Source organism: Pollicipes pollicipes, unplaced genomic scaffold, assembly GCF_011947565.3.
Source record: "Pollicipes pollicipes isolate AB1234 unplaced genomic scaffold, Ppol_2.1 Scaffold_5724;HRSCAF=6776_pilon_pilon_pilon, whole genome shotgun sequence".
NCBI lineage: Eukaryota > Metazoa > Arthropoda > Thecostraca > Pollicipedomorpha > Pollicipedidae > Pollicipes > Pollicipes pollicipes.
Window position 1 is genome coordinate 15879682 of NW_023596746.1, and position 13037 is coordinate 15892718.

At 52.5% G+C, this 13037-nt stretch overlaps 1 protein-coding gene across 2 annotated transcripts; it reads right to left on the minus strand.

Moving 5' to 3' along the window:
- Nucleotides 1-1278: 1278 nt before the first annotated feature.
- Nucleotides 1279-12291, minus strand: LOC119103610 (cytoplasmic tRNA 2-thiolation protein 1). Of its 2 annotated transcripts, XM_037227205.1 has the most exons (8): nt 12244-12287; nt 10368-10511; nt 9765-9943; nt 9042-9213; nt 8419-8607; nt 3330-3460; nt 2788-2983; nt 1279-1596 (listed from the first exon to the last, which is right to left on the minus strand). In XM_037227205.1, exons 3-8 carry the CDS (start codon nt 9782-9784, stop codon nt 1306-1308), a joined length of 999 nt encoding a protein of 332 aa, XP_037083100.1. In that variant the 5' UTR covers nt 9785-9943; nt 10368-10511; nt 12244-12287; the 3' UTR covers nt 1279-1305. The 2 variants fall into 2 exon arrangements, with proteins under 2 accessions (XP_037083100.1, XP_037083099.1); XM_037227204.1 differs by lacking the exon at nt 10368-10511 and having other exon boundaries at nt 12244-12291.
- Between the last annotated feature and the right edge of the window lie 746 nt (nt 12292-13037).

Sequence of the window (13037 nt, forward strand, 5' to 3'; positions counted from 1 at the left end):
GCCAGACTTTTGGACCTAGCGCATTCAGCGAAGCGTTTTTAGCTGAGGAATGGTTGGTTTGCACCAGAGCCACAAGATTGCTGCTGCAATGCGCTTCCCACCTGCCTCCAGCAGAGAGATGGGGTAACTCATCCACCAGCGATTTGTTCCGAAGAACTCTAGCCGGAAGTGCTTAGAGGCAGTTTAGGTAGAACAGCACAATACACAATAACAACATAGGGCGGGGATGGAAAGTCTAGCACCCTCGGACGCACCTCGAGAAGGTTGAATGCATATCCTGTAGCCTTAGGAAGGGTGTTTTCAGTGCCGATGCAGGGTCGGCTTGCCCTAGCGGGGTGAACTTCGGGAGGTGTAAATGTAGCCCGTGCCATGTCATTTTACGATAGCAGATCTCACTGTAAAATAGGACGATTTCTGGCAAGTTTTGCACTTCTGCCAGTCGAGTCGTAGCCCATAGCTCAGCTCGGAAAGTCTTGGGAATATATCAGGGTAGTTGGGGTACTATTCCTTGCGTATCTTGCCAACCAACCCATTCGTGAGTATGGACTCGAAAGTTGACCAACGCCTCGAAAGATCATAGCGCAGCATCGGCGAAATTTTTGGCACCTGTCCTCCTCACATTACCTTATTTTCACATATTTTTTAGTTCCATGATGACGTCACTTCTACGTAGCTGGTAACTCTGGTAGCCTTGGTCGGGACCAGGTTGGTGGGCGGCCGCCGGATGGTCAGGGTCAGGTCGGCGGGCCGTCAGAGCAGACAGGAACCGTTGATAAGCGATGGTACCGAACAGCGCGTCATCTAATCATGGTAGGTGTTTCTAGCCCGTTCGAAGGTAAACACGAGGAGAACGAGGTCTCCTCTTTGCTCTCAACTGCCTATCACTAGCAAAGCAACCGGTCGTCGGTTTGCTATTGCTAACAAAGCAAACCGACGACCGGTGGGTGCTTGTATTCCTCCACCAACGGATTAATGTCCTTCCGCAAACCCTTTGTTTTGTACATCAGTATTCGTGTTTAAAATTTGCCGTTAGTGTGAGGGTTTCCTCACAATGCTGTCGCTCATACATCACCATTTTGAGATTTACATTCAACCAGGAACGTAGTTATTTGAATACTTGGGAAGGAAAAAGAAAAAGGTAGGCATGTTGGCACAATTTCCTAAGCTGGTCGTTAAACCAAAAATGATCAAAAATTAATAATAATAACTGCAGCATCAATGCCCTGATCCGAACCCGAACTCAAGTCACCACCACCCAGAGAAACACTAACATGGCCTGTGTCAGTGTACTGCCACAGCATCACATCACGGCATGTCACGAGCACAGGCACCGTCGGCGATACAAGCGCCTGCACCCCCACAGCAGCGAGCTGCGCCGGTCGCAGTGTTGTGGGGCCTGTCCGCCCGGCTCGTTTCCGAAGGCGGCCACGGCCCGGCTGTTTGGTCGCCGTCCGCGTCTCCGGAGCGTCGCACACCGGCCACAGGCGGCAGCGTCTCGCCGGCCTTCAGTGCGTCTCCCGGGCTGACTTCCCTCCTTGCCTGCTGGAGACGCTCGCGCACTTTACTGCACTTCCCGATGCCCAGCCGTGGCTGGCCCTGTGAAGACACCATAGTAAGCATGACAGCCAGGTACGATACCAAACTGTACAGGATGTACAGGATCGTGGGCACAAAGGTGTTCGCCGAAAAATATACCGTATCACCAACAGCATGACGGTAACAACCAGCATATGAGGGTACCGGTAGCGTAGTGGTTAACGCGTCTGCGTTGAAGGCTGCGCGTCTGGGAAATCAGACGCGCAGTGGTTAACGTACGTACGCGCAGAGGTACGGGGTTCGATTCTCCGCGGTGCCCGCCCTTCCTGCCAGGGTGAGAGGCAGGCGACGCCATATAGCCTCAGCGGCTGACTGCGTCGAAAAGCCTCAACGACGACAAAAAAAAACAGTATACCATCACCAGTTTGGAATGTATGGTATGTATCACCAGCATGGAGCATCACATAGGCCATCAGAAGCAAGGTACCACGCACTTTCAACACTCACGCGTTGATCGCAACCTAGCCGCACGTTGCCAGAACGCATGGAAATACGTGAAACTGGCGTTTCGAGAATAACTGTAGCCAACGCATTAAACCGCAACCCAACGAATTGCCCGCAACCGTCTAAAACACTAAAATAAACAAGACACGCCTGTACCCGGCTTACCAGGTCAGATGTCAGCGTGTCTGTGACAGGCCCGCTCGCGAGCCATCTGAGATCTGGTAGCCTTTAAGCATTTCACAAATCAGTTGCGTTTGGTTTGAATGCTTGGGCGCGAGAGCATTCTAGGGCTGAATACGACAGCGGCTGAGTGTTCACCACAGTTGAAAGGTCATCACCCCCCCCCCCCCGCGCTACCCTCCTACAGTGAAGACGGGCGGCGACGATCAGTGAACCGCGGCCATCACAGCGAGCTGCACGCCCTCTGGATGTCGGCCGGGCGCCGACAAGCCGCCAGTGACGCACGCCTCGAGAGCTGGCGGCCGTCGTCGTCAGGCGCCTGAGCGGCGGCAGGCAGTGGTGGCCGAGACCGGCCCAAGCCGAGACCTCGGCCACGGGCGGCATCTCATCAGCACAGACATGTGAGCAACTTGTCCGGACTTGTTTAAGGGTACACGCGTGATACGAGGCCAGTCCACAGCCCTCCTGGGAGAGCGGCGTCGGCCCAGCAGCCATCCGGGTCGGTTCGGGGCGGCAGCGTGCATTCCTTGTCCGCCGGCCGGGAGGAGCCGAGCGCAGCCAACTGACCTGGTTGAGGCCCTCCAGCAGCACACAGGCCTTGCAGACGGCCTGGGAGGAGATGTAGCCGCAGCGTGTGCACGTGCCCTGGGCGGGCAGCCGCGCGGCGTCCCGCACCGCCAGGCTCTCGCCCGAGTGAATGATGTCGATGATAGATGTCGCCCGGATCGCCTCCAGGTCTTTCAGGAAGGCTCGCGCGTGTCCCCTGGCGACAGAACAGAACAGGTGGGCACGTGACAGACGGGCACGGATCCACCGCGATGTAAGCCGGTTCACGAATCCCCGTACTGAAGCTCATACGGTGACACTCCGGCTCCAATAAGAACATACCGATTCGGGTACAAGTTACGGCGCTAGTGCAGCATGTGCGGAACCAACCGAGATAACTCGCTGACTTACCGTGTGTGTTGGAGAACACCATGACGTGTGCCACTGCTTAATGTGCACCAGACAGTTGGTTGGGCATTTGCACTTACATAGCAGCATAACGGTCAGTGCGTCAGAGCTGCTCGAACAAATAGACTTAACTTCACGACCCGGTCGGCACGAACCTGTACGCGTTTGGAGAATAGATGCACTCCGTGGAGAAGTAATCTAGTTTTTTGAAGTAGGCGTACATGACGATCTCCTTCTCATACGTGTACTTGAATGGCTTGGAGCGAGGAATGGAGCCCTCGGTACCCTGCACTCGGCAAAAAGAACAGAGAATTAATGGCCGGGTTTCAGAACCACATACACCAAATCACAGAGCTAATGGCACCCCAAACGGCGCACACACACGCACGCACACGCAAGCGCGCACGCACGCACGCACGCACGTACGTACGCACGCACGCACGCACGCACACACACGCACGCACGCACACATACGCGAACACACTACAGCATATTTGGACATCTGGACCACACGATAACAACCCTGGCTGATGGCTGCACGTCCGGGCGGCATCGCGCATCTGTGTGTATTACGGCTGCAACCGGACGATGAGCTAGCACTTCGGGTTTAGCAGGCACCCATGGCATTATCCAGAAACAGAGACAGACAGTCATCTCCCCAGAAGGAATCTGTCGCTTGCTGACTGAGAGCGTCTTGCCACTTTAGTGGGTGAATCTTCAGTTTTGCCTCGCTGGCAGGGCCGCAGCCAAGGAAAGGGCATGATGCACCCAGACCTCCTACTTAAGGTCGGATTTTTGTCACCGCAAAAGACTCCAGAGAGGTAAAAGAAAAAATATCGGCGTGGCGCTTAGTAACCGGGCTCTGCTATGACCCCCCCCCCCTTAAAACAAAATCCTGGCTGCGCCCCTGCTGGCTGACGTCATCCAACTGACCCCGTGAGACATCGCAGGACCGGCTGTGAACCATAAGCCTTAATACCACTTCCATCCTCTACCATATATTCAGCTGTGGTGCTGTTAAGACAAGTGTACTGGGCTCACAGGCCAGCAAATGTTGCCAGAACAGAGCCCCGACCATGGCTTAATCGATCTCACACACGCTGCAGTATTGCCGCGGTGTATTGGGCTTAAAATGGCTTCACTTGGCTTCCGCTGAGTGGCACCCACTCTCCATTTCGTCAAAGTGGGTGGGGGGGGGGGGGAGCACGCCACATCGTGCCTCCCCCCGCTCCTGGACTTAGGGACATTTTTTATTTTTCATTTTTGTATACGTGAAGCCGTCTTCCCGCGCACACCCCGTGCAACCTAGGCATGGTACACATGTGCATCCATTGTGTCTGGATCATGGTGAATTATGTCATTTTTAGGCTAAGTAACTCGTAGAAGATCCGACAAAATGAGCTGCAGTTGGCTGTTACATATCGTCAAAATGAGCCACGACACTTGATGTTTCCATGGTTGGTCACGGCCAGCCGGCCAGTCGATTTCATCAGCTGATGGCTTATGACTAATACAGTTTGGCTTTGACTAATGAAGGGCTTTAAAATATGCATGTGTGCGTGTATGTAAGTATGTTTGTATCTATGTATGTGCGTACGTGTTTGTATGCATGCATGTATTTAATATAAAAATGGTATGTAACCGGATGTACGTCCAGTATATGGCGTAGAAACAATACAGAATGTTCATGGCCTCATGTCAATGCAGATAAATACCAAACCAAGTACACGATTACTGTTAAAAGTAATAAGAACATAATGTACACGACTAGAAACACCACAAAAATGCGAGGGCAAAACTAGCATGCGATTATGAATGCGTATCAGCCATAAGATCACCAAATATCCAATCTCCCCCCCCCCCCCCCCCAGCTGTTTACACCCCCACGGCACACTTGAGGGCGGACAGTGAGCATCACTTACTCACACCGGCAGTCTATTTCACGGGGGCGACATTCGGTGCCGAAGCCGCTCTGTGAGCGCGCCAGCCGGTATTTTATCAGCTCCAGCCGCGCTGCCCCGGCGGAGTGAGTGGTACGGTGGACACCGAGGACCTGGCGCTTAACATGCCGCGCAATCCGGGGGCCCGCTCTGGCAGTTTGAGGCCTTACGGATTTTGGTAATGTCCCGCACTTTAACTAACCTTTCTACTCGGGTACATTCCAGGGCCTGGAGCAGGAGCGCAGCCAGAAGCTTGGCAAGGGGAGGGAAAGGATTGACAAAGGGCCTCCTGATAGTAAAAGGCCCCCCCCCCAAAAAAAAATCGCCGGAATGGCCAATTTGCTATTGAAGACATGTTTATTTAGACATCTTATATATACATATACATTTAACTACATACGTATGCATATATTACACATTTTTCCCTCTATTACTGGAATATTGGGCAGACGCTATCGCGAGATCAATTCCGCCTTAGTTTATACTAAATAAACTGGCAACATCACGCGTTAAAAGCCCGCATGAAATAAATCATCAGCGCTCCTCATCTTACAACGGTCTAGTAGACTCTTTTTAAACCGATAAAACTCGGAAACTTTGTCAGAAATTTTTCCCGGGTTGTACAGATAGTAAGGATTCCACGACTGTAGATTGAAGATCAAAATGGGTCAAAAATTTGTATTAACACGGCCACGCCACGCTTGTCTGGATATGTTCAACATTCAGTCAGAACTGATTAGTGGCATAAATTATGTGGCGCACTTTTGAGCATGCGCGCTCGCATATCTCGGTAACACAAAACTCGACGCCAGGCGTTGCAGTCCCCCTAGGACACGCGCCATTGGCTCTGTGGCTAATACTGGGTTGTGATCAACAGGTGAACGAAAATGGTGACGCATCTTAAAGAAGTACCTTTGAACGCTTCTGGACACCACATCGCCCATTTAGAGGTCTTCCGGGCGTATATTTCATCTGTGCGGTTTTTAGATTGGTGACAATAAAGTATTGGTCTTTACAGCACCGTGAAGTGGTGATCGAATCTGGTGATGGAACTGAAAGAGTAAAGGTAAAATATCCATTCCCGGTGTTGCTGTATTTGTTAATCTGTCTCGAAGACGACCTCGAAATTGGAAAAAGAGATTCGCCCAGTATCATCTTTGAACTATATGAATTAGTTCTGAGAGACATCCAAAAACATTATTTTACGATAGTCATTGTTACACGCTCGGCGCCCGCCCACTGGCGATACTTGCAGTGGCCAACGCCGTTCGGTTTTACGAAAACTGCGAACCAAGCCACCGCTATCGTTGCTCTCCGAGATTTCGGGCCCGTCATTGGAAGTGTATGACGCGCTCAGTTGCTGGGACTACATGGCGCCGCCAGCCTCTCAGACTGGCTGGAAGGGCGGGCACCGCGCGGAACTGAGCGCCGCACCTAAGGTTCCTCAAACGCGCACTGAGTAAGGCAGGCTTGTTATCCACCACACTATCGGCACCCGGCGCGCACTGTCAAACCTTTTGATGGTATTTACTTCACCTGTCGATTCTGCAAAATAATGAACGTTCTCAGGGAAACATGGGATGGCGTTATGCAGTTCGAACTCATTTCGACCCACTATTTTCAACAATAATGAGACCTATTATTTCCGGTAGAGATGAGTACAACACTACGGGTCACATTGTTGTTCCCGATCAAGGGCTGAAGGGCCATCCTGTCCCACCGCGGTGCGCTTTCCGGTCGTCATTCTGGCGACACGGGGCGTCATCTCGTGGCCGATCCGGAGGCCCTTAGAGGGATACATCACACCACCTTGGTCCATTCCCTGACGCGGGGCAATTCTGACCCGCATAGTTGACCTTAGGTCGACGCATGAGCCGTCATTAACGCAGCAACATCCTTGTTCGCTGCAGGTGGTCAAATAATTACACATAGACTCCACTTGGGCCGACCAACGCAAGAGACCCTCTGCCAGTCGGCCTCCCGCCCCTGTCCCTGTCAAGCAAATCTTCCCCTGACCGACTCGAGGCCCCGCGTTGACACAAAATGACCACAGTGCTCTGTTAGGCACTCTGCGCCCCTGAACGATACAAGAGTCCGACCAATGTGAATCGTGGACCCGACCATGTCCCTGCTTGGGAAATGGGCCATCAGAGCTCAGACCACCATGCAGCCGACTGTTCTTTGTTCGTGGCATGACGCCTGACACATGTTCATGACGCCTTCGCCCCAATCGCACACTTAATACCGTAGAACTTCAGTACCCAACCATGAGCACCCGCGTTATTCGAGCACGTGATCTCCCGGACAATCAATCCCCAATCCTTTTGGGGCGACCCCATATAACGTAATCTTTCTGTTTAAACACAAAAAAACAAATGTATCCGAGACCCAAGTGCATGCACTCTTCACTGAGTTCAAAGAATGTGATCAGCACACCTTTATATATATATATATATATATATATATATATATATATATATATATATATGTTGTCTCTTATGTTGAAAATAATCAAGCTGCAGTACACCGGGGGGGGGGGGGGGGCAGTGAAGTAATGGTGATGACTTCAGGTACCTGTACCAGCATTACAGGAATACATCTGCATTTCGTTGGGCCAGTGTAAATCTTTCGACCACATTCACTGAAAGGGCTCAGAGGTCACAATGGTGTTTGTCCGCGATAATTAGAATGCGCATCGCACAGATGGCCATGTGTGCCGTACAAAACGCTCCATGCAGATAGCAGACACATGCCTCGCAAATAACGGAGACGTGCTGTGCAAAGGACGCAAACTTGCCGTGACCGTGCGTTGGGGACACGTACTGAGCAGATGAGAGCACGTGTCGAGCAGATGAGAGCACGTACCGTGCAGATCTGAGCACGTACTGTGCAGATGAGAGCACTTACCGTGCAGGTGAGAGCACGTACCGAACAGATGAGAGCACGTAACGTGCAGATCTGAGCACGTACCGTGCAGATGAGCACGTACCGTGCAGATCAGAGCACGTACCGTGCAGATCGGAGCACGCACCGTGCAGATGGGGGCACGTATCGTGTATATTAGAGCCCGTACCGTGCAGATCAAGGCACGCACCAAGCAGATGGGAGCACGTACCGTGAAGGTGAGAGCACGTACTGTGCAGATCAGAGCACGTACCGCGCAGATGAGAGCACGTACCGTGCAGATCAGAGCACGCACCGTGCAGATGAGAGCACGTACCGTGCAGATCAGAGCTCGTACCGCGCAGATGAGAGCACGCATCGTGCAGATCAGAGCACGTACTGTGCAGATCAGAGCACGTACCGTGCAGATGGCGGTGCAGCGCTGCAGGCGCGCTATGTCGCCGCGCAGCACGTTCATGATGACGGTCTCGGCGATGTCGTCGGCGTTGTGGCCGGTGACGATCTGGTCGACGCCGAGCAGCGCCGCGCCACGGTCAAGCGCCTGGCGTCGGAACACGCCGCAGAACGTGCAGTTGTTTCGTAGACCCACCTGCCGGCAAGGCGCTCTGAGACGAAGCTAGGTGCTCGACGCTGACACTGACTACTGTCTCGGAAAAACCACGGACACATCACAAGCTGGTGACAGTTGCCCACTGAATATGAACGCATAATTAAATGGAGGCCTGCGAGTATTCTACGTTGTTCCGTGCGTCGGTTTGGTGTTTATAATTTCCGCTTGCTGCAGCATTCACCGCCACGGCGCTGCATGTGCGCCTGTTCAGTGCTAAGAACGCTGGTGTTTGCTGACGGAATAATTTGTCGGACTATCGTCCTCATCTGGCGTGTTAGGCTGTACACCCCGTCTCAGTTCTTCAGTAAAAGTTGTTGTTTGCATTGCTTTAATCGCCGAACACATAAGCAGGCGGTGCACCGTCACCATTAGCAGCCGGCAGATGTCGACCGCGGGCGACGCTAGGCGCTGACCTGACGGACGATGTCGTCCATGGTCCAGCCGTACAGGTCGTGGTAGGAAAGGACGGTGAGCGGCAGGCCGTACTGGTCTCGGTTCCGCTTCACCGTCTCCAGGCTGTCGTCCCGGTAGCCGGTGATGCCCTCATCGATGCTGAGCAGCACCAGCCGAAGACCGTAGTCGTACCTAGCGCCGGCCCGGGTTAGACCAGGTCAGGTCAAGCCAGCTTGGCGTCTGGTGTCTAGCACAGAACACATGACTGGGTGCAGTCGATACTGTCATCTGCATCAGGGCCTCAGGCTCCGCTCCATAGGTCCTGTAATGTTCTGCTGAGCTCGGCTCTACCTCGAAGGGCTACGACAGAGGGCAGGTCAGCAGCCAGACGTAAGGTCATCACAAGAAGCTAGGTCATTCAGAGGCAACCTGAGCAGTCTAGTCAGGTAGCGCTCGAGAAATGGTACATAAGGCTCGTAAATCTGGGGAACACAAGCGCCAACCAGTGAAGAAATCGTAAGGTAACAAGTCTGTTCACTTACATTCCAATGTACTATTCAGTAAAACGCGTGGAGTTAGTGTTCATTACGAAAATACCGAAAACCCTAGTAATCTATCCTGGTACACGTTTCAACCAAAACAACTAAGCTTGCGAACCAGTGCCGCTATAGATGGGCGCAGCGCGTGGCGGGGGGCATGTGGGCGGTACACGCGGCCGCCGTCCCGCCGGGCCCCGCCCTCACCTCTCGTTCAGCTCCTTCATCACGTGAGCCAGCACAGTGGAATCCTTGCCGCCGCTGGCCGCTACGGCCACGTACTGCCCGCGCTTGAACAGGCCGGCCGCTGTCACCGTGTTATGCACCTCTGTCTCGAACGCCCAGAAGAAGCATTGGCGACAGAGCGCGTCGCCCGTCTTGGGTCGCTGCCGAGTACAGGGCAATTACATTCGGGTATTGGGTAGCGGCCGAGCACAGCACTCACATCCGGGTATTGATTCGCTGCCAAGCAGGGCACTCACATCCGGGCATGTGTCGTTCCGACCAGAGCACCCACATTCGGATATTGGGCCGCTGCCGAGCACAGCACTCACATCCGGGTATTGGCTCGTTGCCGAGCAGAGCACTCACATCCGGTTATTAGGCTGCTGATGAGCAGGGCACTCACATCCGGGTATTGGGTCGCTGCCGAGCACAGTACTCACATGCGGGTATTGGGTCGCTGCCGAGCACAGCACTCACATCCAGATATTGGATCGCTCCGCGCAGAGCACTCACATCCGGATATTGGATCGCTCCGCGCAGAGCACTCACATCCGGATATTGGATCGCTCCGCGCAGAGCACTCACATTCGGGTATGGGGTCGCTCCGAGCAGAGCACTCACATCCGGATCGCACACCGGCAACACAAACGGGAGTCTCTCCAGGCTCGCGTCCCGTGAGGGCACCAATCACCGTCCAAGCCGTTTTGGACCTGGCACTTGGTCCAAACACTGAGGAGCAATTGTCATTGGTGCAGGTTACAAGATCAGGTAGCAGAGAAGGAGAAAGCCTCTGATATCACTCGCTCGCGTATCTATCAATTTTTCATAGCTGATGGAGGATGGAAAGCCTCGGCAGCAAAGAAAAAGAAAACGTTCGATGTCTGTCACTTGTATACCTAGCAAGAAAACTTACCACATCAGTCGCTCGTGTATGTAGCACGAAAACTTCCGATGTCAATCGTTCGTGTATCTAGCAAGAAAACTTCCCATATCAGTCGCTCGTGTGTCTAGTAAGAAAACTTCCCACGTCAATCGCTCGTGTACCTAGCAAGAAAACTTCCCACATCGACCGCTCGTGTACCTAGCAAGAAAACTTCCGTCAACCGCTCGTGTACTTACCAAAAAAATGCCAACGTCGGTCGCTCGTGTACCTAGCAGGAAAACTTCCCCACATCAGTCGCTGGTGTACCTAGCCAGAAAACTTCCGATGTCAATCGTTCGTGTATCTAGCAAGAAAACTTCCCACATCAGTCGCTCGTGTGACTAGCAAGACAACTTCCCACGTCAATCGCTCATGTACCTAGCAAGAAAACTTTCCACATCGTTCGCTCGTGTACCTAGCAAGAAAACTTTCCATCTCGGTCGCTCGTGTACCTAGCAAGAAAACTTCCGTCAACCGCTCGTGTATCTAGCAAGAAAATTGTCAACGTCAGTCGCTCGTGTACCTAGCACGAAAACCTCCGGCATGAATTGCTTGTGTACCTAGCAACACAATTTTTCATGTCAATCGCTCGTGTACGTAGCAAAACAAAATTCAGCGTCAGTCGCTCGTGTACCTAATAAGGACACTTCTGGCGTCAACCGTTCGTGTACCTAACAAGAAAACTTCCGACGTCAATCGCTCGTGCACCTTGCAAGAAAGCCTCCCACATCAGTCGCCCGTGTGTCTAGCAAGAAAACTTCCGACGTCAATCGCTCGTGTACCTGACAAGAAAACTTTCGACGTCAATCGCTCGTGCACCTTGTAAGAAAGCTTCCCACATCAGTCGCTCGTGTGTCGAGCAAGAAAACTTCCTACATCAGTCGCTCGTTGGCCCAGCAAGAAGGCTTTCGAAGTCAGTCGCTCGTGTACCTAGCAGGAAAACTTTCAAGTCAGTCGCTCGTGTACTTAGCAAGAAAACTTTCGTCAACCGCTCTTGTACCTAGCAAGAAAATTTTCAACGTCAGTCGCTCGTGTACCTAGCAAGAAAACCTCCGACATCATCGCTCGTGTGCCTAGCAAGGAAACTTCCGACGTCAATCGCTCGTGTGTCTAGCAAGAAAATTTTCAACATCAGTCGCTCGTGTGCCTAGCAAGAAAGCTTTCGAAGTCAGTCGCTCGTCTACCTAGCAAGAAAACTTCCGACGCCAATTGCTAGTGTACCTAGCAAATTGCCCTAGCACGGTGATGATCCTGTAGTGATGGCGAATCCTCTAGGTAGATGAGGGAGGGAGACGCGAGTTCTTTGTCTTCCTTTCTGAAATATAACAGGTGGCGACCTCGTGCGAAATATGCATGAAGGCTGAAGAAATCACACGCTTTAAAGAAATCACCAAAACAGGAGTAATATGGCACAAACGTAATCCCCAATACAATCTTAATGCAAAGCAAATAGCAGTGCCCCCAAATGTGAAGTACATCAAGCCACTAAACGTTGCTAATCGAAACTATTAAATTAACCGGATCATTGCCACTTATTACCTTAAGGATCGCATTTTTCCCGCAGTCCGTTTTGCACTTCATTGGCATAGTCTGTAACAAAAAGCATCGATGAAATCCTAGAAGGCAATGCTACCAATTAACAGCGTCAATCTGACGACGTTTCGGAGAGCCCTTCATCGTTCACTTCCAAGTTGCAGATGCCACACACCTTTTTTGTTGTTGTATTTAACAATACACGATCGTACATGCTGTGAGAACACATCAGGTGGAGCATCTAAAGATCACAAGTCGTTCGAGGCAACAAACAAAGCGTGTATTGCCGAAGTGCTTGCATGAAACACCATTAGATGGCACCAGAAATGCAACCAATGGGATTCTTCGCCGACATATTTTAAAATGAGAACGATACTGATGGGCCACAGTAACCCCACAAAAATGTGATCCACACGCTCAGAGCAGCATGACAAGAAACATAGCGCAGAACATACCCAACAATGCGGTGTGTTGGCGCCAATGGCCGCAGCCCAGTATGCGTGACATCCGATGCATGAACACAAGCGAGAGGACTAGTTCGCAAAAAAATAAACGTCGCCTTGACGCGATCCAACGGTGTTTCTGTTCGCTCGACGTTTCGGCTCGTTTCACCACGGCTGCCGTCACACAAAGCTGTCGTCGTCGTCTGGCACGGGCAGCGAGTGCTGCGGGGACGCCGGCACTGCAGCGGCAGAGGGACCGCGCGCGCCGCCGGCCGTGTTCAGCGGCCCCAGCGCCGAGTCCAGACCCTTGCTCCGCTCCAGCTCGGCCCACGGGTTCTCGGTGGCGAAGCGCACGAA

Bases quoted from the DNA above. Each gene is read 5' to 3' on its own strand.
- LOC119103610 (XM_037227204.1), bottom strand. From the start codon at position 12,291: ATGCCAATGAAGTGCAAAACGGACTGCGGGAAAAATGCGATCCTTAAG. The intron at 9,214-9,764 runs GTGAGGGCGGGG...GGCCGGCGCTAG, and splicing joins ATGAAGGAGCTGAACGAGAG to GTACGACTACGGTCTTCGGC. The intron at 8,608-9,041 runs GTCAGCGCCTAG...CCTTGCCGGCAG, and splicing joins TGGACGACATCGTCCGTCAG to GTGGGTCTACGAAACAACTG.